Raw genomic sequence first — 24,781 nt, 5'->3', positions numbered from 1 at the left:
TTTTATAGTCCTAGCCTTCACAGCCTCCTCTGGCAAGGAGTTCCACAGGTTGACTATACACTGTGTGAAGAAGAACTTTCATTTATTAGTTTTAAACCTGCTACCCATTAATTTAATTTGGCGTCCTCTAGTTCTTCTATTTAGGGAACTAATAAATAACTTTTCTTTATCGGCCCTCTCCACACCACTCATGATTTTATAGACCTTTATCATACCCCCCCCCCCCCGTCTCCTCTTTACTAAACTGAAGAGTCCCAGTCGCATTAACCTCTCCTCATATGGGACCTGTTCCAAACCCCTAATCATTTTAGTTGCCCTTTTCTGAACCCTTTCCAAGGCCATAATATCTTTTTTGAGGTGAGGAGACCACATCTGTACACAGTATTCAAGATGTGGGCGTACCATAGTTTTATACAGGGGCAGTAAGATATTCTGGGTCTTATTTTCTATCCCTTTCCTAATAATTCCTAGCATCCTATTTGCCTTTTTGACCACCGCTGCACACCACGTGGAAGTTTTCAGAGAACTGTCCACGATAACTCCAAGATCCCTTTCCTGATTTGTCGTAGCCAAATTAGCCCCCATCATACTGTACGTATAGTTGGGGTTATTTTTCCCGATGTGCATTACTTTACACTTATCCACATTAAATTTCATTTGCCATTTTGTTGCCCAATCACTGAGTTTGGTGAGATCTTCTTGGAGTCCCTCACAGTCTGCTTCTGTCTTGACTATCCTAAACAGTTTGGTATCATCTGCAAACTTTACTACCTCACTGCTTACCCCTTTCTCCAGATCATTTATGAATAAGTTGAAAAGGATTGGTCCCAGGACTGACCGTTGGGGGACACCACTAGTTACCCCTCTCCAATCTGAAAATTTACCATTTATTCCTACCCTTTGTTTCCTGTCTTTTAACCAGTTCTCAATCCAAGAAAGGACCTTCCCTCTTATCCCATGGCCATGTAATTTACACAAGAACCTTTGGTGAGGGACCTTGTCAAAGGCTTTCTGAAAATCCAAGTATACTATATCTACTGGATCCCCCTTGTCCGCATGTTTGTTAACCCCTTCAAAGAACTCTAATAGATTAGTAAGACAGGATTTCCCTTTACAGAAACCATGTTGACTTTTGTCCAATAAATTATGTTCTTCTACATGCTTCACAATTTTATTCTTCACTATTGTTTCGACTAATTTGCCCGGTACTGAAGTTAGACTTACCGGTCTGTAATTGCCAGGATCGCCTCTAGAGCCCTTTTTAAATATTGGTGTCACGTTGGCTACCTTCCAGTCATTAGGTACGGAAGCCGATTTAAAGGATAGGTTACAAACCACAGATAATAGCTCAGCAATTTCCCATTTGAGTTCTTTTAGAACCCTTGGATGAATGCCATCCGGTCCCGGAGATTTGTTAACATTAAGTTTTTCTATTTGTTCCAAAACCTCCTCTAATGACACTTCAATCAGGGACAGTTCCTCAGATTCATCACCCACAAAGGACGGTGCAGATTCAGGAATCTCCCCAACGTCCTCAGCCGTGAAGACCGAAGCAAAGAAATCATTTAGTTTCTCCGCAATGGCTTTATTGTCCTTGGTTGCTCCTTTTATAGCTCGATCATCTAGGGGACCCACAGGTTTTTTAGCAGGCTTCCTGCTTCTAATGTACTTAAAAAAACATGTTGTTATTTCTTTTTGAGTTTTTGGCTAGCTGTTCCTCAAAATCGTTTTTTGCTTTTCTTATTACATTTTTACACTTGATTTGACAGTGTTTATGTTCCTTTCTATTTATCTCACTAGGATTGGACTTCCACTTCTTAAAAGATACCTTTTTGTCCCTCACTGCTTCTTTTACATGGTGGTTAAGCCACGGTGACTCTTTTTTAGGTCTCTTGCTATGTTTTTTAATTTGGGGTATACATTTAAGTTGGGCCTCTATTATGGTGTCTTTAAAAAGTTTCCATGCAGCTTTCAGGGATTTGGCTCTAGTCACTGTGCCTTTTAATTTCTGTTTAACTAACCTCCTCATTTTTGTGTAATTTCCCTTTTTTAAATTAAATGCCAGGGTGCTGGACTGCTGAGGTGTTCTTCCCACCACAGGAATGTTGAATGTCATCATATTATGGTCACTATTCCCAAGCGGTCCGGTAACGGTTATTTCCTGGACCTGATCCTGTGCTCCACTCAGGACTAAATCGAGAATTGCCTCTCCCCTTGTGGGTTCCTGCACTAGCTGCTCCAAGAAGCAGTCATTTAAGCCATTGAGAAATTTTATCTCCGCTTCTCTTCCTGAGGTGACATGTATCCAGTCAATATGGGGGTAATTAAAATCCCCCATTAGTATAGAGTTCTCTATTTTGGTAGCCTCTCTAATCTCCCTCAGCATTTCAATGTCAGTATCGCTGTCCTGGTCAGGTGGTCGGTAATATATCCTACTGCTAATTTCTTATTATTGGAGCATGGAATTTCTATCCATAGCGATTCTATTGAACATGTTGATTCATTTAATATTTTTATTTCATTTGATTCTACATTATCTTTCACATACCGTGCCACTCCGCCACCCACCCGGCCTGCTCTATCCTTTCGATATATTTTATATCCCGGGATGGTTGTGTCCCACAGATTTTCCTCATTCCACCAGGTTTCAGTGATGCCTATTATGTCAATCTCCTCATTTAATACGAGGTACTCTGGTTCACCCATCTTATTAGTCAGACTCCTAGCATTTGTGTACAAGCACTTTAAAAATTTGCCACTGCTTATTTGTCTGCCCTTCCCTGATGCATTGGATTCCTTTATATGAGGTTGTTTGTCTGCTCTGGGCCACCGTTTGCCCTCTCCCCTCCTCTCTTTCTGACTACAGCTTAGACAATCTCTATCAATGGATTCTCCTCTAAGAGAAGTCTCCCTCCGATTTACGTGCATCTTCGCACCAATCGGCTTTCCCCCAAAGAGAGAAAACACAACACAGTCACTGTCGGGACGATCGAAACATTAGATTCTGCCTCCACGTCCCACCCACACACTCCCAGGGAAGTGAAATCAGGGAGGGAAACTGTGACTGATCTTTGCCTTGATGCTATGACTCCTGCTGACTGCAGCCCTGTTCTGGGTGAGATGGAGCAGCATGAGGGCTCTGGCTCACAGCACATTTTGGGAGTCCCAGTTTTTTCCTTCACTCGACAGATGTTTCTCTCTAGTTTCCCTAACTCCTCACCTGTGCAGGTACCTCTTGAGCTCTCCATTTCCTCGATGACCTGGCGATCCAGGACCCACGGCTCTTCCCCTCGTTCCAGATGAGTGATGAGGGAAGGTTTGGGAATGGGAAAACCTGTGCAGGGGGTAAAATGAGGCAAGGTCAGGGTGCATGGAGCATTGGTAGAGTATTGGTCACAAGGAATATTCCCAGAGTTTAACATGGCTCTCCAGGGGACTGTGGTCACTCAGAACCCTTGGGAGCAGCAAATATCTGGGGTGGGGATTGTTACACCCTTACTAGGTGTTCTCAGGGTAGAAGTGCTCTGGGGAACTTGCTGCCACACACACAGCTTGGGTGTTAAACTCCTGCCTCTTTCCAAACCTGCAGAACCTACAGCCCTTTCCACATCTGGAGCTAGTCCCAAGACTGCAGGCGAATGGTCTATGAAGGAGAAATACTATATAGGGCAATACCCTGCCTCTGACTCCTTGAAAGCTGGAGAGATGGGGATGACTGAGCACGTCCATTAGGTGCTCCCTCGGAGGGAGTATGGAGAAGCAGGTCTCTCTCACACTAGCATCTGGGATCCGCTGCCTTAATCCAACTGACCAGGGAGAACCTGGCCAGATTCAAACCTATGGCTTCTACTAACCAAGGGGACAGGAATCCTTACCCAGTGAGGTGACCATCGCGTAGTTCTCCTGCATGACGTCCCTGTAGAGAGCTCTCTGAGCAGGGTCCAGCAGAGCCCCTTGCCCCGCAGTGAAATACACAGCCACCTCCTCGAAGGTCACCCGCATCTGAAACAGGGGCCCCCACTCAGTGCCTGCTGCCTCAGCTGCAACCCCACTAGTCATGGAGGAGGAAAGCCGGAGAAGCAGAATCCCACCTCACCCTGCTCAGAGCAGCCACGACACTGCAGGAGGTGGGAGATGGTTGGGAACAGGGTAGGCTCTTCTCCTTTCCCACACACCTGCCAGCCATAGGCTGATGCAGGAAGAAGATCTCTGGGAAGTCCCCACAAGATCTACTGGCCCCGGGTCTGGGGAGCAACTTCTCAGCTGGGGGCCACACCTGTGAGGAGTTTTGTTCTCCTCGCCTGGAGACCAGGTCGGGGAGGAGGGGTTGTTTTTGCTTTTCACTTGTGTGTGGCCCTTGACTTATTCTCTCTTTGTCAGTGGCCCTGGACCCCGAAAAGGTTCCCCATTCCTACGTTCGGGGCTGCAGCTCAGGGCCCCAGACCAATGCCCTTAGTCCGGGGCCTTGGGCTGCAGCCCACAAAGCCCCTGTGTTCTGGGCCAGCCCTAGGGGGTGCCACACACTGCTGTTCCTTCCCTGCCCTGACTGGAGCCACATCCCTGCGCTGCTCTCCAGTGGGGGCTCTGCCCCCACAGCTCACACTGGCTGGGATTCATGGCCAAAGACCTGCAGGGAACCACCTGTGTCCCCGCCACCACCAAATGGGAGCTGCCCCAGGTAAATGCCCTGCACGCCAACCCTCCGCCTTGGTCCTGAGCTCCCTCCCACACCCTAAGTTCCTAACTCTTTCCCACACCCCACACTCCAACCCAGAGCTCCAGCTCTTAACCTGCTCCACCACCCTAGCTCTCTCCTTGACCCCATACCCCAACCCTGAAGCCCCTCCTGCACCCTAACTAACACCCAGTCCTTGCGCGCTCACCCAGCCTCCTGCCCTGAACCCACTCCCACACTCCAAACCCCTTGGCCCCAGCCTGGAGCCCCCTCATGCACTCCAAATGCTCAGCCCCACCCCAGAGCCTGCACCCCCCAGCCAGTGTCCTCAACCCCCCAACCCTGAGTCCCCTCCCACATGCTGAACCCCTTGGCCCAACTCCCACCATGGATCGTCCTCGTGCAGAATGGATGTGGTTATGTGCACTAATTTGGAGGTCATGTGTCACACATTTTGTTTCATCATCTCCATATTAGTGCACATTACAAAATTCATTCTGCACATGGACATAAGAAATGGAGGGAACACTGGCCCGCAGCTCCCTGAAAACCCCCTACCTGACTTGGCTCCATCACAGCCATTTCCCTTGCTTGTGCCCTGGAAGATGGGACGACCTGAGGTGAAATGTGGACGTAATTCCTCAGCCTGTTGGGGTGAAAGAGGTGATAAGAGAAGTTGTAGAAGGGGCTTGAGTCCATTTCACACCTCGAGTCCCCAAGCAGCCAGCCAGCCAGCCAGCCACTGGACTTTGCCATGCTGGAAAAACCCTCAGTCACTTGATCCCAACGTAGACCTGTCTCCCTCCTCTCTGGGCTACCCCATGGGGGTATTTTTCAACCTTTCCAGGGACAGAGTCCTGCAGCCAATTGTTTTAGTATTTTGGTCATTTATTGTGAGATCATATGATTAATTAACAGGTGATGTCATATATAAACACTGTATGCTGAATAGAGTGAAACTAGGATTATAAAAGTGCAAGATTGCCTGGAATGTAAAGAAGGGATAATTATGCATTAGGTATCAAAGTAAGCAAAACTGAAATCAAGGCCTACAGGTTGAAGTCTGTAAGGGTATGTCTACACTACAGAGTTAGTTCGAACTAACTTTCATAGGCGCTACACTAGCGCTCCGCTAGTTCGAACTTAATTCGAACTAGCGGAGCGCTTAGTTTGAACTAGGTAAACCTCATTTTACGAGGATTAACCCTAGTTCGAACTAGCTAGTTCGAATTAAGGGGTGTGTAGCCCCTTAATTCAAACTAGTGGGAGGCTAGCCCTTCCCAGGTTTCCCTGGTGGCCACTCTGGCCAACACCAGGGAAACTCGTCTGCCCCCCTCCCGGCCCCGGACCCCTTAAAGGGGCACGGGCTGGCTACGGTGCCTGTGCCAGGTGCAAGCCTGCCAGCACCCAGCCAGCAGACCCTGCACCTGACACGGATCTAGCCAGCCACCCGCTGCCACCCAGCCCTCCCCCTCTTCCCGGGACCAGGCTGGCGGCTCCCGGGAGCTTGCCCTGGACCGCAAGAGGCGGGCACCCGCCTGGGCTAGTGCAGACATCATGGACCTCGTCCACGATCTCCGCACTAGGCACAGGAAAGTGGCCGTCTAGGGCAGGAGAGCTGCCAGCCTGGCCACCCAGGAGCAGGTGTGCAAGAGAATCAAGGTGGTCCACTGAGACCCCCGACCCTGAGCCCTGAGCTTACAATGGCCATCCTGGGTCAGACCAAAGGTCCATCTAGCCCAGTAGCCTGTCTGCCGACAGCGGCCAACCCTAGGGACCCTGGAGGGGATGGACCGAAGACAGTGACCAAGCCATTTGTCTCGTGCCATCCCTCTCCAGCCTTCCACAAACCTTGGGCAGGGACACCTCTCCTACCCCCTGGCTAATACCACTCCATGGACCCAACCTCCATGACTTGATCTCACTTCCCTTTAAACTCTGTTCTAATTCTAGCCTTCACAGCCTCCTGCAGCAAGGAGTTCCACAGGTTGACTCTTTGCTTTTGTGAAGAACAACTTTCTGTTACTACTTTGAAGCCTGCTACCCAATCCTTTCCTTTGGTGTCCTCTAGTCCTTCTTTATGGGAACTAATGAAGAACTTTTCTGTATGCACCCTCTCTACCCAACTCCTGCTTTTAGAGACCTCTATCCTGTCCCCCCTCCATCTCCTCTTTTCTAAGCTGAAAAGTCCCAGTCTCTTTAGCCTCTCTTCATATGGGACCTGTTCCCAACCCCTGATCATTTTAGTTGCCCTCCCCTCTCCTAGCCTCTCTCTTCCCCTCTCCCACCTCCTTTTCCCAGTCTCCCCCAGTTTTGTTCAATAAAGACAGATTCCATTTTGGAAGACATGTTATCTTTATTTTGTACATCAAGAAGAGGGGCTAGGGAAGGATAAGTGGAGGGAGGTGAGGGAGGAATGGGACACGAGCCCCCAATGGGGAGGACTGGGCTGGCTCTGTGGGCTTCTGGGGCTGGAAGCTCTCCTGCAGCCCCCCAATTGCCCCCTCTCCCCAGATGGCAGCCTGCGGCAAGTGCAGCCGGGCTGATGGCCGAGTGGTGTGATGTGCCCAGTGTGGGTAGTCTGGGCAATCCAAGCCAGGACTGCTTTGCAAGCGGGGCACCCCTGAGAACTGTCTGTCCAGGGTGGGGGTCGGGACCCTTTAAGCACAGCCCTCGGCTAGCCTGAGACAGCATCTCCACGCTCTAAGTCCTCCTCTGATGCCCTGCCGGCACTGCTTCCGGCCATCCTTAACCCCGGTTCAGGGTCCACTTAATGTGGACATGCTAGTTCGAATTAGCAAAATGCTAATTCAAACTAGTTTTTTAGTCTGGATCCGTTAGTTCGAATTAGCTTAGTTCGAATTAACTAATTCGAACTAAGTTAGTTCGAATTAACATTGTAGTGTAGACATATCCTAAGAGTTTAGTTTAGCCATATTAGGCCATGGAGCTAGGAAATGCTCACATGAGTAAGTCATCAAAGAAGGACCTGCTGCCACAAGAGTACAATGAAAGATTTATCAGCCAGTAATAGCGTAAAAAATTAGGCAGAAGATCATCATCCAAGTGCTGTAATGGGACATCTGTTTCCCGCAAGCGTCTTATCCACAGAATACAAATTGTGCATCAGTGCTAATGGGAACAGAGACCCTCTCTGACCAATACAAACTGAGGTCTCTTGTGTTTGTGGGGACATTGCGTAATAAGAACCAGGAAGGGTGACACACCCATGACCATGCACTGAATGCAGGTAAAGTCAGAATCACACTACAAAAAGAGGGTGCCCAGATTAGGAAAATTGCATTTCCTACAGCAAAACTCCAGCAGGAACCATCCCTCCACTGCTGTTCAGCCCAGGAGAGACCAAACAGACTATAACCCTATCTAAGGGGATGGATACGTAACGATCTTTATACCTCATGCATAGTAGGTCTATACGGCATTTCTACGTGCCAGAGGCTTTCTATCCATAATGATAATTGTAATACAACTTGTAAAACAGATGAGAAGTTGTACTTGTGAATCTCTGTGTGGCCCTGCCCTTAGTCTTTGTGTATTCCTACAGACTGTGAATCTGGAGCAAGCAGAAGAGTGGATGTTCGAACCCATGGTGGTGTAAACCCATATTACTAAATTCACTTTAAATACAATATGCCGCTACAAATACTCTGACAGACTAGAAAAGAGGGAATCAAAGGAGCTACTTTCGGGGAGCCCCCTGACATTGTTCCCAAGGGCTGAGCGTCCCCCCAGCAGCGATGGGACGAGGAGGGACAGGACCCAGCTTTTCCTGGGCCAGCTCCTCGCCTTGTTCCCAGCAGAGTCAGACTGCCCAGGGTGATGCAGCGAATGGACTTGGGCAGGGCTAGGAACTGGGATCCTCCCTCCCCACTTATTGATCCTGTTGCCCCTTTTGGTCTCACCATTCCCCTTTCTGTCTCCTTCCCTCTCCACTCGCCCTGTGGGAACTGGTGACTGTCCTGCTCCCATGGGCAATTGCTCTCTACTGAGCTTGTGCCCCTGAGGGCAGCAGTTCTGGGACCCACAGACACATGGGGAACCCCCTCCCTTCTGCTACAAACTCACCAGCAGTCCCCGGAGAATGTCCTTTACACAGAGCCGCTTTTCTGCGTGGCCCCAGCCCTTTCCAATAGTCAGCTGAATACTGGGGGCTACCCCATAGAGCCAGTGCAAGGCATCAGGGAATGGCCCCGCCTAGGCTAGGCACAGAGGGACTTTACTGAAGGTCTCACCCTGGCAGAGACCCCCACTGGGGGAGCAGCAGCCACTCAGCCTGGGCTCCCAGAGCACAAAGGAGGAGGCAGCACCAACTGACGACGAAGCTCAAAGATCTGCAGGGCTCTACTATCATGAGCAGAGACACCAGTGCAGCAGAAATAGACACTGGCATTAAAAGCAACCACCCTACTGGAGAACAGGTGGGGAGCAAAGGGCCCAGCTCTAATGATGCTACAGATTATTAAACACTGTACAGACCAGCCAGCTGCACTGCAGCCCCTGGCAAACTACCTGAAAGTCTCCTTGAAAACAGAATTCCAAGATGCAAAGAGAATCATGCTGTGATGAGGGGAGGGAAGTGCGGAGCAAAGGACAATGCAGCCTCTGCAAAGGACAATGGTAACACCCCTCCCCTCAGCCCAGCTGGACTGGCACCAGAGCAGAACCAGACCAGCTGGAGCTGATCTGTTACACCGCCCTGGAACCGGGTTCAAACCATCATTTTCCTCTTCAGCAGCGAGCCTGCATCAGAGCCACACTCGGGAAATGGCTGCCCGTACAGTAAAGATGCAGCGATTGTTCAGCTCAAGCTTTGACAAAACAAAACTAACCCATCTCTGATCTCGCGTTCCCTGCAAAGCCAGGCAACAAAGCAGCGGCCTGGCCCACGAGAAGGGGCGGGGGGCTCCCTGGTCCCATGAATTAACAAGAACCCCTCAAGCCCAGGGAACAGGCTGCTCAATTCTTCTTCCCTTAAACAGGCCTCCTCTCACACCTGTTACCCCCACGGCCTCTCGCCTACACCCCCGCACCGGCCCCAGCCCTCTGCCCGCTCCCAAGCCGTGCCCCCGACCGGCCGCCGGGCTGCCTCCCCCACGCCGAGTTACACATCCCAGTGTCTCCTATGCCCTCTGGCTCTCGCCCCGCAGCCCCTCTCCCGGGGGGGGGTCTCTCTTACCTGCCCCAGCGCTGCCCTGGGGGGGGTCCTGGCCGGGCTCGGGGCGCTGCCCTGGGAGGGGGGTGTCTCTCTTACCTGCCCCAGCGCTGCCCTGGGGGGGGTCCTGGCCGGCCTGGGGGCGCTGCCCTGGGAGGGGGGGTGTCTCTCTTACCTGCCCCAGCGCTGCCCTGGGGGGGTCCTGGCCGGTCTGGGGGCGCTGCCCTGGGAGGGGGGGTGTCTCTTACCTGCCCCAGCGCTGCCCTGCCTGGGGGGGTCCTGGCCGGGCTGGGGGCGCTGCCCTGGGAGGGGGGGTGTCTCTTACCTGCCCCAGCGCTGCCCTGCCTGGGGGGGTCCTGGCCGGGCTGGGGGCGCTGCCCTGGGAGGGGGGGTGTCTCTCTTACCTGCCCCAGCGCTGCCCTGGGGGGGGTCCTGGCCGGGCTGGGGGCGCTGCCCTGGGTGGGGGGGTGTCTCTTACCTGCCCTAGCGCTGCCCTGGGGGGTCCTGGCCGGGCTGGGGGCGCTGCCCGGGGGGGGGGCGGGCTCGGGGCGCTGCCCTGGGAGGGGGGGTGTCTCTCTTACCTGCCCCAGCGCTGCCCTGGGGGGGTCCTGGCCGGGCTGGGGGCGCTGCCCTGGGTGGGGGGGTGTCTCTTACCTGCCCCAGCGCTGCCCTGGGGGGTCCTGGCCGGGCTGGGGGCGCTGCCCGGGGGGGGGGCGGGCTCGGGGCGCTGCCCTGGGAGGGGGGGTGTCTCTCTTACCTGCCCCAGCGCTGCCCTGGGGGGGTCCTGGCCGGGCTGGGGGCGCTGCCCGGGAGAGGCTCCGGGGAGGGAGCAGCGGGACCGGCGCTGCTGGAGATCCCCCCCCGGCTGCAGCTCGGGCTCTGTCCGGGGCCGGGGCGCTTCTCTCTCTCCCAGTCGCTGCAGCCGGCGAGTCGCTTCCCGCGGCCGGGCTGAGCCAGCCCCGCTCCCAGCCGCTGCTGCTGGGTCCTAGCGACCGAGCCTCCGTCCAGCCCGGGAGGTCCGGACTCTCTGCCCAGCGGCCGCGGACTCAGCGGGAGGAGGGGACGGAGCCGGGCAGACCCCAGGGGAGCGAGGACCATGGGCCATGGCAAGGGGGGGCCTTGTCCCCGATAGTACCAGGGACACAGGGCAGCAGGGGGCTGGTCAGAGCGGGGCTGCCAGAGCTTCGCCCCGGACTCTGCCGCTCACTCCTAGGCCTGGATTTCTGGCTGGCCAGTGGGGGCACAGAAGGGCTCCGGGTGCCTGCTTGGTGCTTTATAGTGGAGGAGCCAGTCTTGGTCTGTCCATAGCCTTGTCTCTAAGCAATTCCCCCTGGCTTGACCCTCTCCTACATGTCCATCAGGGATGGGGCTTGGTCCTGCCATGGGGGCAGGGGACTGGACTTGATGACCTCTCAAGGTCCCTTCCAGTCCTAGTGTTCTAGGATTCTCCCTGGTGCCCCAGAAACCCCCACGATATTACACAGGCAGAGAGGGAAATCGAAGCTGGGTCTCCCCCACCAGGGTGACAGCACTAGCCCCTGGGCAAAGGGGAAAGGCATCAGCCCATGCTCCCCTCCCTCAGCAGCTTTGTGTGGGACTGGGATCCTGTCTTGCTCCCTCTGACAAGCCCTGAGACACCTGGCTGCATCTGTAGATCCACTACCCACGACAGGCACCTCAATTGGAGAAGGCTGATATCCAGGAGGGGTGTCCTTCTGCTACTTTTGGCAGGTCCCTGCCAGGGCCTGGGATGCTGGGGTTGCAAACCCCATTCCAAAGTGCCTGCCTGTCTCCAGTGCTTCCTACAGGTAGCTGGGGATCAGCCCAGGCCTTGTGGATCCTACTGTTGTTCCAGTGATTTTCTGGACACCTCAGTGTTGGGTTCTGTAACACCAGACCCATGTGTTGAGCCAGGCCTGAGTTGGTCCCTAGCTCCCCACAAGGAGGGGGTCTCTTGGGAGCCAGGGCATAGGGAGGGTGCCCCTGGGAGATGGAGGCATTAGGTCAGGACTCCCCTAAGACTTCTTGGGATGTGACAGACAGGCAAGGGTGGGTGTGGAGTGCCTCACAAGGGCTTCACATATCTCACGGTGCTGCGACAGGTACAGCCCCTGAGCCATGGTTCTCCCTTCCTTCCCTTGTCAGCTGTGCACGAGGTCTTGGTAAGCCTCCTGGGATGCCGGGCTGGGGACCTGCTGGCTGAATTCCCAGGTAGAGACAGGGTTAGATGCTTCCCACCAGGCGAGCTAGAGAGCAGCCCTCTCCTTGCCAGTGGGGGGAAGGAAACAGGGAAAAGAGAAATCAAATATGAACCCCAATGGTCCTAGTGATAATCAGGGACAAAGACCTCAGAGGGAAAGGAATTCTCCCACTTTAGGTCTCTAACCAGTAGATCAGGGATCCCTGGAGCCTCTGACAGGGGATCCTGACTGGTTTAGCTGGGAGGCTATCGAGTGCCAGCGCTTCAGCTGTCCTTCCCCACACTAATGTGCTGCTGCTGCCCTCTGCCTGGGAACCTCCTGCTTGCTTTGCAGGGCAGGGAGAGGTGGAGTGAGCAGGGAGGGGCTTCAGAGAAGGGGTGGGTTGAGCAGGGGTCAGAGCTGAGTGAACGTGGCCCGTTCATTTAACCTCTCCCTGTCTGCATTACAGGCCCCACAGGAGGGTACATACTGGTTTGATGCTTAGCCACATAAGGGCTGCCAGATGGTTTCAACAAAAACAAGACACACTTGACATGACATCACAATCTACATTCCATCTTATTTGGAAAATACCCGACATTTCTATTTGCTCAATTTGTTTCCCAAACAGAAAGCTCAAATACTGGACTGTCCGGTTCAGAACTGGACACCTGGCAACCATGACCACATGGCTCAGCACCCAGACTGTCAGACTCCCCGGTACTTTGTCAGATGACTTCAGGCCTGAACACTGTTTCTCTGAGGCTGGGGCATTGTTACGCTCACAGCTATGACAGCCAAGCGGTTACGGTGTTGGAGTTAAAATCCAATAGGGTGTCCCTGCACAGGTTCAAATCCTGTTCACAGTGAGGCCTACGTTTTAGCCATACCCCTCTCCAGGGCAACACAGCACCTGAGATGCCCCCCCATAAATCCCTTTCCGCTCCTTTCAGAGAGATGCCTGGGACGCTCTCAGGCAAACTCTCAGCTCCTGCAGCCCTTGCCTAGCTCCCCATAGCTCAGTCCTCACACAGGGCGCTGCTTCTCTCTGGAGCTTGACAGGAGCTGAGCATGGGGAGGCTGAGGAATGCTGGGGATGTGGTGCAGGTCCCTCCTCTGGAAACACAATGCAAGTGCTGGGAGCAAAGCTCCAGAGAAGCAGGAGGGAGCAGGTTCCTGCCTCTGCCTGCTCTTGCTCTACCTCTTCCACAAGGCTCCCCCCCCCTTTTTTTTTGGCCAGGAACAAGCAAGGGCAGGGGATTAGAATGGTCCCTGACAGAGCAGCCATAGGAAGGCAGGAAGCAGAAATCATGGTTTTTCCACTCCTCCCTTGCAGGATGCAGCTGTGAGCAGAGGGGGTGGGATTAGACACCTGGGGAAGGGGGCCAGAGAGTTAGAATCATAGAATAATAGGACTGGAAGGGACCTCGAGAGGTCATCGAGTCCAGCCCCCCGCCCTCAAGGCAGGACCAAGCTCCGTCTACACCATCCCTGACAGATGTCTATCTAACCTTCTTGTTAGTCTTTCTTTCTTCCACTATTTGATCTGAGGAAGTGGGTCTGGCCCACGAAAGCTCATCATCTAATAAACCATCTTGTTAGTCTTTAAAGTGCTACATTGTCCTGCATTTTGCTTCGTCTATCTAACCTGTTCTTAAATATCTCCAGAGAGGGAGATTCCACCACCTCCCTTGGCAATTTATTCCAATATTTGACCACCCTGACAGTTAGGAATTTTTTCCTAATGTCCAATCTAAACCTCCCCTGCTGCACTTTAAGCCCATTACTCCTTGTCCTGTCCTCAGAAACCAAGAGGAACAAATTTTCTCCTTCCTCCTTGTGACACCCTTTTAGATATTTGAAAACCGCTATCATGTCCCCCCTTAATCTTCTTTTTTCCAAACTAAACAAGCCCAGTTCATGAAGCCTGGCTTCACAGGTCATGTTCTCTAGGCCTTTAATCATTCTTGTCGCTCTTCTCTGTACCCTTTCCAATTTCTCCACATCTTTCTTGAAATGTGGCGCCCAGAACTGGACACAGTACTCCAGCTGAGGCCTAACTAGTGCAGAGTAGAGCGGCAGAATGACTTCACGAGTTTTGCTTACAACACACCTGTTGATACAACCTAGAATCATATTTGCTTTTTTTGCAACAGCATCACACTGTTGACTCATATTCAACTTGTGGTCCACTATGACCCCTAGATCCCTTTCCGCCATGCTCCTTCCTAGACAGTCGCTTCCCATCTTGTATGTATGGATTGTTCCTTCCTAAGTGGAGCACTTTGCATTTCTCTTTATTAAACCTCATCCTGTTTACCTCTGACCATTTCTCTAACTTGCTAAGGTCATTTTGAATTATGTCCCTATCCTCCAAAGAAGTCGCAACCCCACCCAGTTTGGTGTCATCTGCAAACTTAATAAGCGTACTCTCTATCCCAATATCTACATCATTGATGAAGATATTGAACAGTACGGGTCCCAAAACAGACCCTTGCGGAACTCCACGTGTTATCCCTTTCCAGCAGGATTTAGCACCCTTAACAACAACTCTCTGACTACGGTTATCCAGCCAATTATGCACCCACCTTATCGTGGCCCTATCTAAGTTATATTTGCCTAGTTTATCAATAAGAATATCATGCGAGACCGTATCAAATGCCTTACTAAAGTCTAGGTATATGACATCCACCGCTTCTCCCTTATCCACAAGGCTCGTTATCCTATCAAAGAAAGCTATCAGATTAGTTTGGCATGACTTGTTCTTCACAAACCCATGCTGGCTATTCCCTATCACTTTATTACCTTCCAAGTGTTTGCATACGATTTCCTTAATTACCAACATGGCCTGGATGGAGCGAGCAAAAGGTGGAAAAAGGCTAGACCAATAGGGGAGGACCCAGAACTGTATTGCAATGTACCACGCAGCACGGAGCAGCTGTGGTCCCCTTTCCCATCAGGCATCTGCCTGCCTGGTGCCTTTTCCAGCTGCAATTCAGACAACTCCTGGCTCCCTGGGGCTGGGACCTGGGCTATAGGATGGCATTCAGCTGAGATAAGTGCCCTTGCTTCAGCCTGTTTGTGCATATCGCTGCCCAGCAGGCCTGCAGTGGCACCACAGCTTGAGTCCTAGCCCGCAGACAGGCAGGCAAGCAGGGTGCACTCCACGCTGGCTGGGAGTAATTCTTCGATCTCCCCAACCAGCGATCACTTCACTTCCCCAGACAGCACAACAGCCTTTCCTCTGAATCATGAACACCCTTTGGCTATCCCAGTCTGTCTTGTCACCCAGGTCAGCCTGCTTCTGTGACAGATGGTCCCTTACTTCATACTCAGGTTATGCCCAGTCCCAAAGGGCCAGTCACTTACCCCAGATCAATTGTATTTTAAATCTTACATCGAAGACAACACTTGCTGCCAATCCCATAATTAACTCTCTACAGATTTATTAGCAAGGGAGGGGAGAGGAGAGAAGAGCCTTATTTGCAAGCTTAAAGCAGGTAAACAGAGAGACACACAAATCAATTCCACTCTTAAGTTTCAACAAGAAAAAGATGCTTCTATAATAACAAGCTTGTTATGTCCTTTAGGGCTATCCCAGCCCAAACACTGGGGAGATTTTGCTTTCTGCTTAATAATCCTTGTCCCTCAGAGTCGAAGCAGCATAAAAGATACCGTCCCTCTCTCTTAGGCCTTTTTATTTCTTCCCCTCGTTTCTGCTTCAAATCACAAATTCACTGTTGGGAGGAATCACTCGCCTGTCTCCTCTTCATGGTAGGCAGAGAAATCCACAAAGACTTTTGTCCCCTGGTGCTCCCCATTGGTTCGTGTGCTGTCCGTGGCAACACTCTGTGGACATAAACTCTCTTAGCCTCATGATTCGAGTCTTCCCAATCACAAATATATGTCCGCCAAAAGTCATGAATCACTGAGAAACTTGTTACACTGGTAGCGTCACCCTCAGACAATGCATTACGGCAGGAATAATTTCAAATGAAATGGGCATGAATCATATACAGCTACAGCCTGGGCCTTGAAGCTTGCTGTGAGGTCAGCCAAGGCAAGACAGCCCAGACTGACCGCCTGCACTGGACTCTCCCAGCCCACTTGACTCCTGCCCACCTGCCTCTCTCACCCCATCCACAAGCCCTCCCTGGCTGCTATTGCAGGTCCTAGTGCCATCGGAGGGGGGGAGGAGAGGGGAAGGGTTGAAGTCTGTCATCTGTTCCCCTGGAGTCACTAATTTGTGATCCTGTGAGGCGCGGGGTCGCTGAGCTTCCCCCATCCAGCCTGCACCAAGCACTTTTATCCCTCCTTTCCCCCACATCACCTTCCCCTGGCTCTATCCCCCCTTCCCCACTCCTGGGGCCACCTGCTTTATGGAAATCCTATACAAGGTGGGGGAGGAAACAACTATCATCTCCAGCTTGCTTCACTTGGCCTTCCCACCCAAATGATACCTGGAAACCACAGGACTGTAACTGACGGGGCTGAGGGGGAGGGGAGCAATGCTGGATCCAGGCTAGAAGAGACCCCTCTGGCCTGCAAATGACTCTACCTCAATCAACATTTCAGGTGAGAAATTATTATTTGTAGCTAGTGTCTTTAGGAAATCTAGCTCCATTTGTATATTTTGTATTATCTTCTTAGTAATCGGCTTTGTTCTTTTTGACTACTTAAAATACACTTTTCACAGTTCACAAACTTACGTCGGGTGCAGAATATCACCCAGCTTATGTAATTTGCCACGGGGCAGAGGAGGAAGCTGTGCAAACCTTCCTCCTCATTGAGGAAGAGGCAAATGTCCTGTCACTTTGGAATGGTATCCCAAGGGAGGGTCCTTTTCAGCCGAGTCTTCCCAGAGCTGATGTGTGTCTGGATCGTTCCTGCCTGTGGACTTGGCTGAAAAAGGCTTGAGTCTGGCCTAGCAAGGCCAGGTAAAAGGGGGCCCAGACAGGCAGAACAGGCATCCCAAGGTGTCCCAAGTCAACCCAGAAATATTTCCCAGTGTCCAGGTGTTAACATGGACTTTCTCTTGTGTGGATTCTCTGATGTCTAGTAAGATTTGATTTGTGGCTGAAGTTTTTCCCACAGTCCAAGCATCCATAAGGCTTCTCTTCTGTATGGATTCTCTGATGTCTAGTAAGGTTTGATATGTGGCTGAAGTTTTTCCCACAGTCCAAGCACCTATGGGGCTTCTCTTCTGTGTGGACTCTCTGATGAGCACTAAATCCTGAATTGTGAGCAAAACTTTTCCCACAGTCCAGGCATTTATAGGGCTTCTCTCCTGTGTGGGTTCTCCGGTGTGTGTTCAGGGCTGATTTCAGACTGAATCTTTTCCCACACTCAAGGCATTTATAGGGTTTTTCTCCTGTGTGGACTCGCCCATGTTTAGTAAGGGATGAATTTTCAATAAAACTTTTCCCACACTCCAGGCATTTATAGGGTCTCTCTCCTGTGTGGGTTCGCCCATGTTTAATTAGAGATGTACTTTCACTAAAACTTCTTCCACACTCATGGCATTTATATGGTCTCTCTCCTGTGTGCAGTCGCTCGTGTGTAATAAGGTATGACTTCTGACTGAAGCTTTTCTCACATGCAAAGCATTTATACGGTCTCTCTCCTGTGTGAACTCTCTGGTGAGTAATAAAGTATGACTTTTCACTGAAGCTTTTCCCACAGTCCAAGCATTTGTAGGATTTCTCTCCCGTGTGGGTTCTCCAATGTGTAATAAGGTTTGTACTTAAACTGAATCCTTTTCCACAGTCAAGGCATTTGTAGGGTTTTTCTTCCTTGGGACTTGTCTGCTGGGCTGTGGTTTCCTTGGGATTTGTGCATCCTTCGCCATACTGAATGAATTCATCCATATTCTTCCTTGGATGGTTTTCCAGCTGCCTCTCTGACCTGTGTTGATTTCCAGTTAATGCACTGGAAAAAAGTCCCTTCAGCTTTTCTCAAAAATGTCTCCTGAAGCTCCACTTTTCCAGGAGTGTCCTGCTGAGGATTCTCCTGCTTGTTCTCACTCACTGTCCTGTAACCTGCTGGGAGAAAGAGAATCCAGGCAGGAGTCACTGTGAGTGCATGGGGGGAGGGAGACGACAGGGGACTAGCAAAGCAGGAAAACAGCCACTGCTGGGGAGACCGAGAGATTGGATTCTGCCTCCACCTCCCACCCAAACACTCCCAGGGAACAAAGACAGGAAGGAAATCCCTGACATTCCTGAAGGGATGGGAAGCCATGACAGTATTTTCCATGATCTATGGCACTTGCTGACTGCAGCCCTGACCTGGGTGAGCAGGGGCAGCATGTTTTGGGAGTCCAATCTTTTCCCTTCATTCCCCAGATCGTTCCCATCACAGCTTCTCTGACCCTCAACTGTGCAGCTGCCTCTCAGGATCTCCCTTCCCTTGGAGAGCTGGAGATGTGCGACTTATGGCTCTTCCCCGCCCGCCAGCCGGACAGTCAGGGCAGGTTTGGAAGTGGGAAAGCCTGCTCAGGCTTCGCCTCCATGGGGCTGTGGTTGTGACAGTCTATACCTGGCGGTGGGGTGTGTGCTCTGTAACTCCCATATTCCTCATCTCTAGGTAACTGTGATACTGCATATAAAGCAGGCCATGTGATGCATCTAGGGAAGGGTATGACCTGCTGAAAGCCTCTATTCCAGCTAAATATGTGCATCATTAATGTATATACAATTGTATATACATCATTAATGTATATACAATTGTGCTGCAGGGTTGTCACTAAAATATGCTGTGGAAAGTGCCCAGATACCAGCTCTCCAGAGACAACAGCAAAGGAGGTAACCAAGGCCTGCTCAGACATGTCCACCCAGCAGAGGAGCTGCAACTCAGTGACTCACAGGACAGACGCAGAGGTACTGCTTCACTGAGGGACATGGCGATGCCCCCACACCAGAGAAAAGCAAGGAAGAGAGCACATCAACACAACTGACATTTGGAGAAAACTGAATTTGTGTTTAAGTTTTACAGCTTTATTATTGTTGTACTTTTTACACCCAAAAATTTCATCACTTGCCCAGCTATGATTAAGTTGTTTTAACAAATGTGTTGCAATGATGGAAAAAAAAAATCGTGCATCTGAAAACTGCAGGCACTAGGGGTATATAATATATATTTAAAGGGGGTACTTTATAATAAAAGGTTGAGAACCTGCCCTAGACAAGGCCAGAATAAAGATGGGGAGAAATAGTGGGTGAGGGGCCAAAGGAGAGCCCCAGTATAGAGCACCCAGGGAAGGGAGGCCAAAGACTAGAAGGAGAGGTCTCCAGGCAGGGCGAGCCAGACCCTCCTGGCCAGGTAGCAAAACCCAAGTCACATCCTGGCCCACCCAGCTCCCCTGCTGGAACACCAGCAGGCAGGACAATTGCGAGGGGGCGCCTGGTGCGAGGGCCTGTGGGGCACTCCTCTATCCCCCCAGCCTGAGAAGGCACACTGGGTAGGGGGCAAAGACCCACAAGGAGGCCATGGAATCACCAGTGGGCAGCAATGGGCTCCTTGGCAGAGGGAGAAGGGGCCAGAGTAGGCCCCACCTGGCAGGTGCTGAAGGGGGCAGGTGTGTGGCAGGGCACTGCTGGAGCAGCTTTTACTCAGCTGGATTGGGATGGGGGAATGGCACAGCATGTGCCTGTAAGGAAGTGAGAGAAGGGGGGGCAGAGGCCAAGTGAGGGAGGGCTGGCCAGACCAGGCGTGGCACAAGGCAAGGGAGGAGCCTCCCAGGGTGGTGCAGGCCAGGCCAAGCAGTTGCAAAGCCGTAGACAGCTGGAACCTGGTGGTGGTGAAATGGATCATGAATGAAGAATGTAGGTGGGGCACCTGTCTGAAGTGTCTCTGACTAAAGGCCAAATGCGGAGGGTGATGATGTGCCCCCTGCCCTGGCTGGCCTATGCCCACTTTCCATTGATACATGGTCATTCCTGAGAGACAGGGCTGGGAGCTAGTGGGATCTTGCTGGTGCTGCTCTGGGACCGATGAGCATTTGTGCAGTCTAGCTGGGTGTGGGCTCCACATGCCATTGTGCGGTGTTATCACAGGGCCTGCTGGTCACTAGCAAAGCACTGAGACAGCCCAGGCTGGGGAGTTACGGGCACAGAGACAGGTGCATCCTGAAGGTGAATGCCTGGCTGCGTAGATGGTGTCACCAGGAGGACTTTGGCTTCCTCAACCACGGGATGCTATTCCAGGAAGGACTGCTAGGCAGAGATGGCGTTCACCTTTTGAGGAGGGGGAAGACCCTATTTGGACACAGACTGGCTAACCTAGTGAGGAGGGCTTTAAACTAGGTTTGACGGGGACAGGTGAGCAAAGCCCACAGGTAAGTGGAGAACATGGAGACCTGGGAGATGGGTCAGAAATGGGAGGGAGCGTGGGCTATAATAGCAGAGAGAAAGGATGGTCAGGGCAAAACTGGAAGGCGAGGTCAAATCAGTATCTTAGATGCCTATATACAAATGTGAGAAGTATGGGTAATAAGCAGGAAGAACTGGAAGTGCTAATAAATAAGTACAATTATGACATCGTTGGCATCACAAACTTGGTGGGATAATACACACGATTGGAATGTTTGTATAGAAGGGTACAGCTTGCTCAGGAAGGACAGACAGGGAAAAAAGGGAGGAGGTGTTGCCTTATATATTAAAAATGAACACGCTTGGAGTGAGGTGGAGATGGACATAGGAGACGGAAGTGTTGAGAGTCTCTGGGTTAGGCTAAAAGGGATTAAAAACAAAGGTGATGTCATGCTAGGAGTCTACTACAGGCCACCTACCCAGGTGGAAGAAGTGGACGAGGCTTTTTTTAAACAACTAACAAAATCATCCAAAGCCCAAGATTTGGTGGTGATGGGGGACTTCAACTATCCATATATATGTTGGGAAAATAACACAGCAGGGCACGGACTATCCAATAAGTTCTTGGGCTGCATTGGAGACAACTTTTTATATCAGAAGGTTAAAAAAAGCTCCCGCGGGGAAGCTGTTCTAGATTTGATCCTCACAAATAGGGAGGAACTGGTTGAGAATTTGAAAGTGGAAGGCAGCTTGGGTGAGAGTGATCATGAAATCATAGCGTTCACAATTCTAAGGAAGGGTAGAAGGGAGAACAGCAAAATAGGGACAATGGATTTCAGGAAGGCGGATTTTGGTAAGCTCAGAGAGCTGATAGGAATCAAGACTGAGGGGCAAAACAACTGAGGAGAGTTGGCAGTCTTTCAAAGGGACATTATTAAGGGCCCAAAAGCAAGCTATTCTGCTGCGTCGGAAAGATAGAAAATATTGCAAAAGACCGCCTTGGCTTAACCACGAGATCTTGCATGATCTAAAAATAAAAAAGGAGTCATATAAAAAATGGAAAGTAGGACAAATTACAAAGGATGAATATAGGCAAACAACACAGGAATGCAGGGGCAAGATTAGAAAGGCAAAGGCACAAAATGAGATCAAACTAGCTACGGGAATAAAGGGAAACAATAAGACTTTTTATAAATACATTAGAAGCAAGAGGAAGACCAAGGACAGCGTAGGCCCACTGGTCAGTGAGGAGGGAGAAACAGTAACAGGAAACTTGGAAATGGCAGAGATGCTTAAGGACTTCTTTGTTTCAGTCTTCACCGAGACGTCTAAAGGAATGCCTAGCATAGTGAATGCTAGTGGGAAGGGGGTAGGTTTAGAAGATAAATAAAAAAAGAACAAGTAAAAAATCACCTAGAAAAGTTAGATGCCTGCAAGTCACCAGGGCCTGATGAAATGCATCCTAGAATACTCAAGGGACTGATAGAGGAGGTCTCTGAGCCTCTAGCTATCATCTTTGGAAAATCATGGGAGACAGGAGAGATTCCAGAAGACTGGAAAAGGGCAAATCTAGTGCCCATTTATAAAAAGGGAAATAAGAACAACCCAGGAAACTACAGACCAGTTAGTTTAACTTCTGTGCCAGGGAAGATAATGGAGCAAGTAATTAAGGAAATCATCTGTAAACACTTGGAGGGTGGCAAGATGATAGGGAACAGCCAGCATGGATTTGTAAAGAACAAATCGTGTCAAACCAATCTGATAGCTTTCTTTGATAGGATAGCGAGTCTTGTGGATAAGGGAGAAGCGGTGGATGTGGTATACCTAGACTTTACTAAGACATTTGATATGGTCTCGCATGATATTCTTATCAATAAACTAGGTAAATACAACTTAGATGGGGCTACTATAAGGTGGGTGCATAACTGGCTGGAGAACCATACTCAGAGAGTAGTTATTAATGGTTCACAATCCTGCTGGAAAGGTATAAGAAGTGGGGTTCCGCAGGGGTCTGTTTTGGGACCGGCTCTGGTTCAATATCTTCATCAACGATTTAGATATTGGCATAGAAAGTACGCTTATTAAGTTTGCAGATGATACCAAGCTGGGAGGGGTTGTGACTAATCTGGAGGATAGGCTCATAATTCAAAATGATCTGGACAAATTGGAGAAATGGTCTGAGGTAAACAAGATGAAGTTTAATAAAGACAAATGCAAAGTGCTCCACTTAGGAAGGAACAATCAGTTTCACACACACAGAATGGGAAGCGACTGTCTGGGAAGGAGCACGGCAGAAAGGGATCTAGGGGTTATCGTGGACCACAAGCTGAATATGAGTCAGCAGTGTGATGCTGTTGCAAGAAAAGCAAACACGATTCTGGGATGCATTAACAGGTGTGTTGTGAGCATGACATGAGAAGTCATTCTTCCGCTCTACTCTGCACTAGTTAGGCCTCAGTTGGAGTATTGTGTTCAGTTCTGGGCACCACATTTCAAGAAAGATGTGGAGAAATTGGAGAGGGTCCAGAGAAGAGCAACAAGAATGATTAAAGGTCTAGAGAACATGACCTATGAAGGAAGGCTGAAAGACGTGGGTTTGTTTAGTTTAGAAAAGAGAAGATTGAGGGGGGACATGATAGCAATTTTCAGATATCTAAAAGGGTGTCATAAGGAGGAGGGAGAAAACTTGTTCTATCCTCAGAGGTCAAGATGAACAAGAAGCAATGGGCTTAAACTGCAGCAAGGGAGGTTTAGGTTGGATATTAGGAAAAAGTTCCTAAATGTCAGGGTAGTCAAACACTGGAATAAATTGCCCAGGGAGGTTGTGCAATCTCCACCTCTGGAAATATTTAAGAGTAGGTTAGATAAATGTCTTTCAGGGATGGTCTAGACAGTATTTGGTCCTGCCATGAGGGCAGGGGACTGGACTCGATGACCTCTTGAGGTCCCTTCCAGTCCTAGTGTTCTATGATTCTATCCCTGGGTTGCACCTCAAGGCTGGCATCACAGTGGTAACCCAGACCCGTTGGAGCAGAAGAAGGTATGGTGATGAAAGTGCCCCCACACTGGGGCTGTGGACTATGGGACCCAGTCCCCTCTGACTAGGAAGAACCTGGCCAAATGCAGAAACGCCAGCCCCATGGCTTCAAACAGCTGAGGGGACGGGACTCCTTACCCAACAAGGCCACAGCCTCATAGATCTCCCTGTAGAAGTGTAGAGAGCTCTCTGAGTGGGGTCCAACAGAGCCCCTTGCCCGGCATTGAAATACACAGCCACCTCCCATGATGGGGTTACAGAAGGCATCAGCCATGGTGTAGGAGAGGGAGACCATTGCACCAAAATTCCCATCCCCAGCTAGGTACTGGTGCACACACGGGGATACTACAGGACATTAGAAATCACACGTAACATAACGAAGTCAACAGAGCAAATAAAACCCCCTACCTGAGCTGGCTCCACCACAGCCATGTCCCTGCCTGCCTCCGGGAGGCGGGTGAGCTGGTGCCAAATGCGGCCACTACTCTGCAGCCTGCCAGGGCGAGAGGGGGGTTAGCACATTTCACACCCGCTTCCGCCCCGCCCCGAGCGCTCTCCCTGCAGCCGTTCTCTCCCCACACAGAGCCCCGCGATGCATCTGATTGCCTGGGCTCTGCTAGCATGAGCAGTCACAGCCACGCACCAGCAAGGCAGCCCCCTGGCCGCCCAGGGACACTTCTGCACATGCGGCTTCTATGTGCCCGGCTGCACTCGCGCCGGAAACGAGCCAGACCCAGGGGTTGTGTCTACATTGGCAAGATTTTGCGCCAAAGCAGCCGCTTTTGTGCAAAATCTTGCCACCTGTCTACACTGGCCGCGAGTACTTGCGCAAGAGCACTGACGTTCTAATGTATAAAATCAGTGGTTCTTGCGCAAACACTCTGACACTCCCGCTCAGGTATAAGCCATCTTGTGCAACTGTTCTTGTGCAAGAGGCCAGTGTAGATAGGCAACGTCAATTACTTGCGCAAGAAAGCCCGATGTTTAAAATGGCCATCGGAGCTTTCTTGCCCAAGAGAGCGTCCACACTGGCACGGATGCTCTTGCAAAAGCACATCTCTTGCGCAAAGGCACATGCCAGTGTAGACGCTCTCTTACTCAAATACTCTAATGCAAAAACTCTTGCGTTAAAGAGCATTTGCGTAAATCTTGCCAATATAGACATGGGGAGTTTAACTAGGCTCGGCCAGTCTGGAACCGGATTTGCCTCATAGCCGCTGAAGCTGAGCTGGGAAAATGACTGACAACGAACACAAGCAACCGTCCAGCTCGCACTTTCCCTGCAGAACCAGCCAGCCCCCGCCCAGCCAGCCACGGGATCAGCTGCCCCCGCAGAAGGGGAGCTGGATCCCAGAGTTAGCAATAGCTCTCTGAGCCCTGGCAGAAAGGTAAATGTCTGCCTATCTC

At 51.0% G+C, this 24,781-nt stretch overlaps 2 protein-coding genes across 10 annotated transcripts in view; both read right to left on the bottom strand.

Annotated features, from left to right (window-relative positions):
* Positions 1–24,781, bottom strand: part of LOC106731983 (uncharacterized) — a 35,753-nt gene that overhangs the window by 4,918 nt on the left and 6,054 nt on the right. For 3 of the 8 annotated variants that reach the window (XM_075918164.1, XM_075918166.1, XM_075918165.1), the window contains exons 1-4: positions 10,606–10,974; positions 5,234–5,321; positions 3,876–4,002; positions 3,221–3,334 (exon numbers count right to left, since the gene is read on the bottom strand). In XM_075918164.1, the coding sequence (XP_075774279.1) occupies positions 3,221–3,334; positions 3,876–4,002; positions 5,234–5,321; positions 10,606–10,946 (670 nt within the window). In that variant the 5' untranslated portion in view covers positions 10,947–10,974. Of the gene's footprint in view, positions 1–3,220; positions 3,335–3,875; positions 4,003–5,233; positions 5,322–9,872; positions 9,891–10,502; positions 10,555–10,605; positions 10,975–23,782; positions 23,868–24,781 lie in introns of those variants that run through there. The other 5 variants (XM_075918167.1, XM_075918172.1, XM_075918169.1 and 2 more) reach the window with 5 other exon arrangements.
* Positions 15,458–23,872, bottom strand: LOC102457868 (uncharacterized). Of its 2 annotated transcripts, none has more exons than XM_014572428.3 (2): positions 23,783–23,872; positions 15,458–18,069 (listed from the first exon to the last, which is right to left on the bottom strand). In XM_014572428.3, the coding sequence occupies exon 2, from the start codon at positions 17,893–17,895 to the stop codon at positions 17,047–17,049; it is 849 nt and encodes a 282-aa protein (XP_014427914.2). In that variant the 5' UTR covers positions 17,896–18,069; positions 23,783–23,872; the 3' UTR covers positions 15,458–17,046. The 2 variants fall into 2 exon arrangements, with proteins under 2 accessions (XP_014427914.2, XP_014427915.2); XM_014572429.3 differs by having other exon boundaries at positions 15,458–18,066; positions 23,783–23,801.

The sequence above is a fragment of the Pelodiscus sinensis genome, unplaced genomic scaffold (assembly GCF_049634645.1).
Source record: "Pelodiscus sinensis isolate JC-2024 unplaced genomic scaffold, ASM4963464v1 ctg48, whole genome shotgun sequence".
NCBI classification, from domain to species: domain Eukaryota; kingdom Metazoa; phylum Chordata; order Testudines; family Trionychidae; genus Pelodiscus; species Pelodiscus sinensis.
The sequence above is the reverse complement of the archived record's forward strand: the minus strand, read 5'-3'. Positions and strand labels throughout refer to the sequence as shown.

Excerpts from the sequence above, each read along its gene's own strand:
- LOC102457868 (XM_014572428.3), bottom strand. The coding sequence starts at position 17,895 with ATGGATGAATTCATTCAGTATGGCGAAGGATGCACAAATCCCAAGGAA.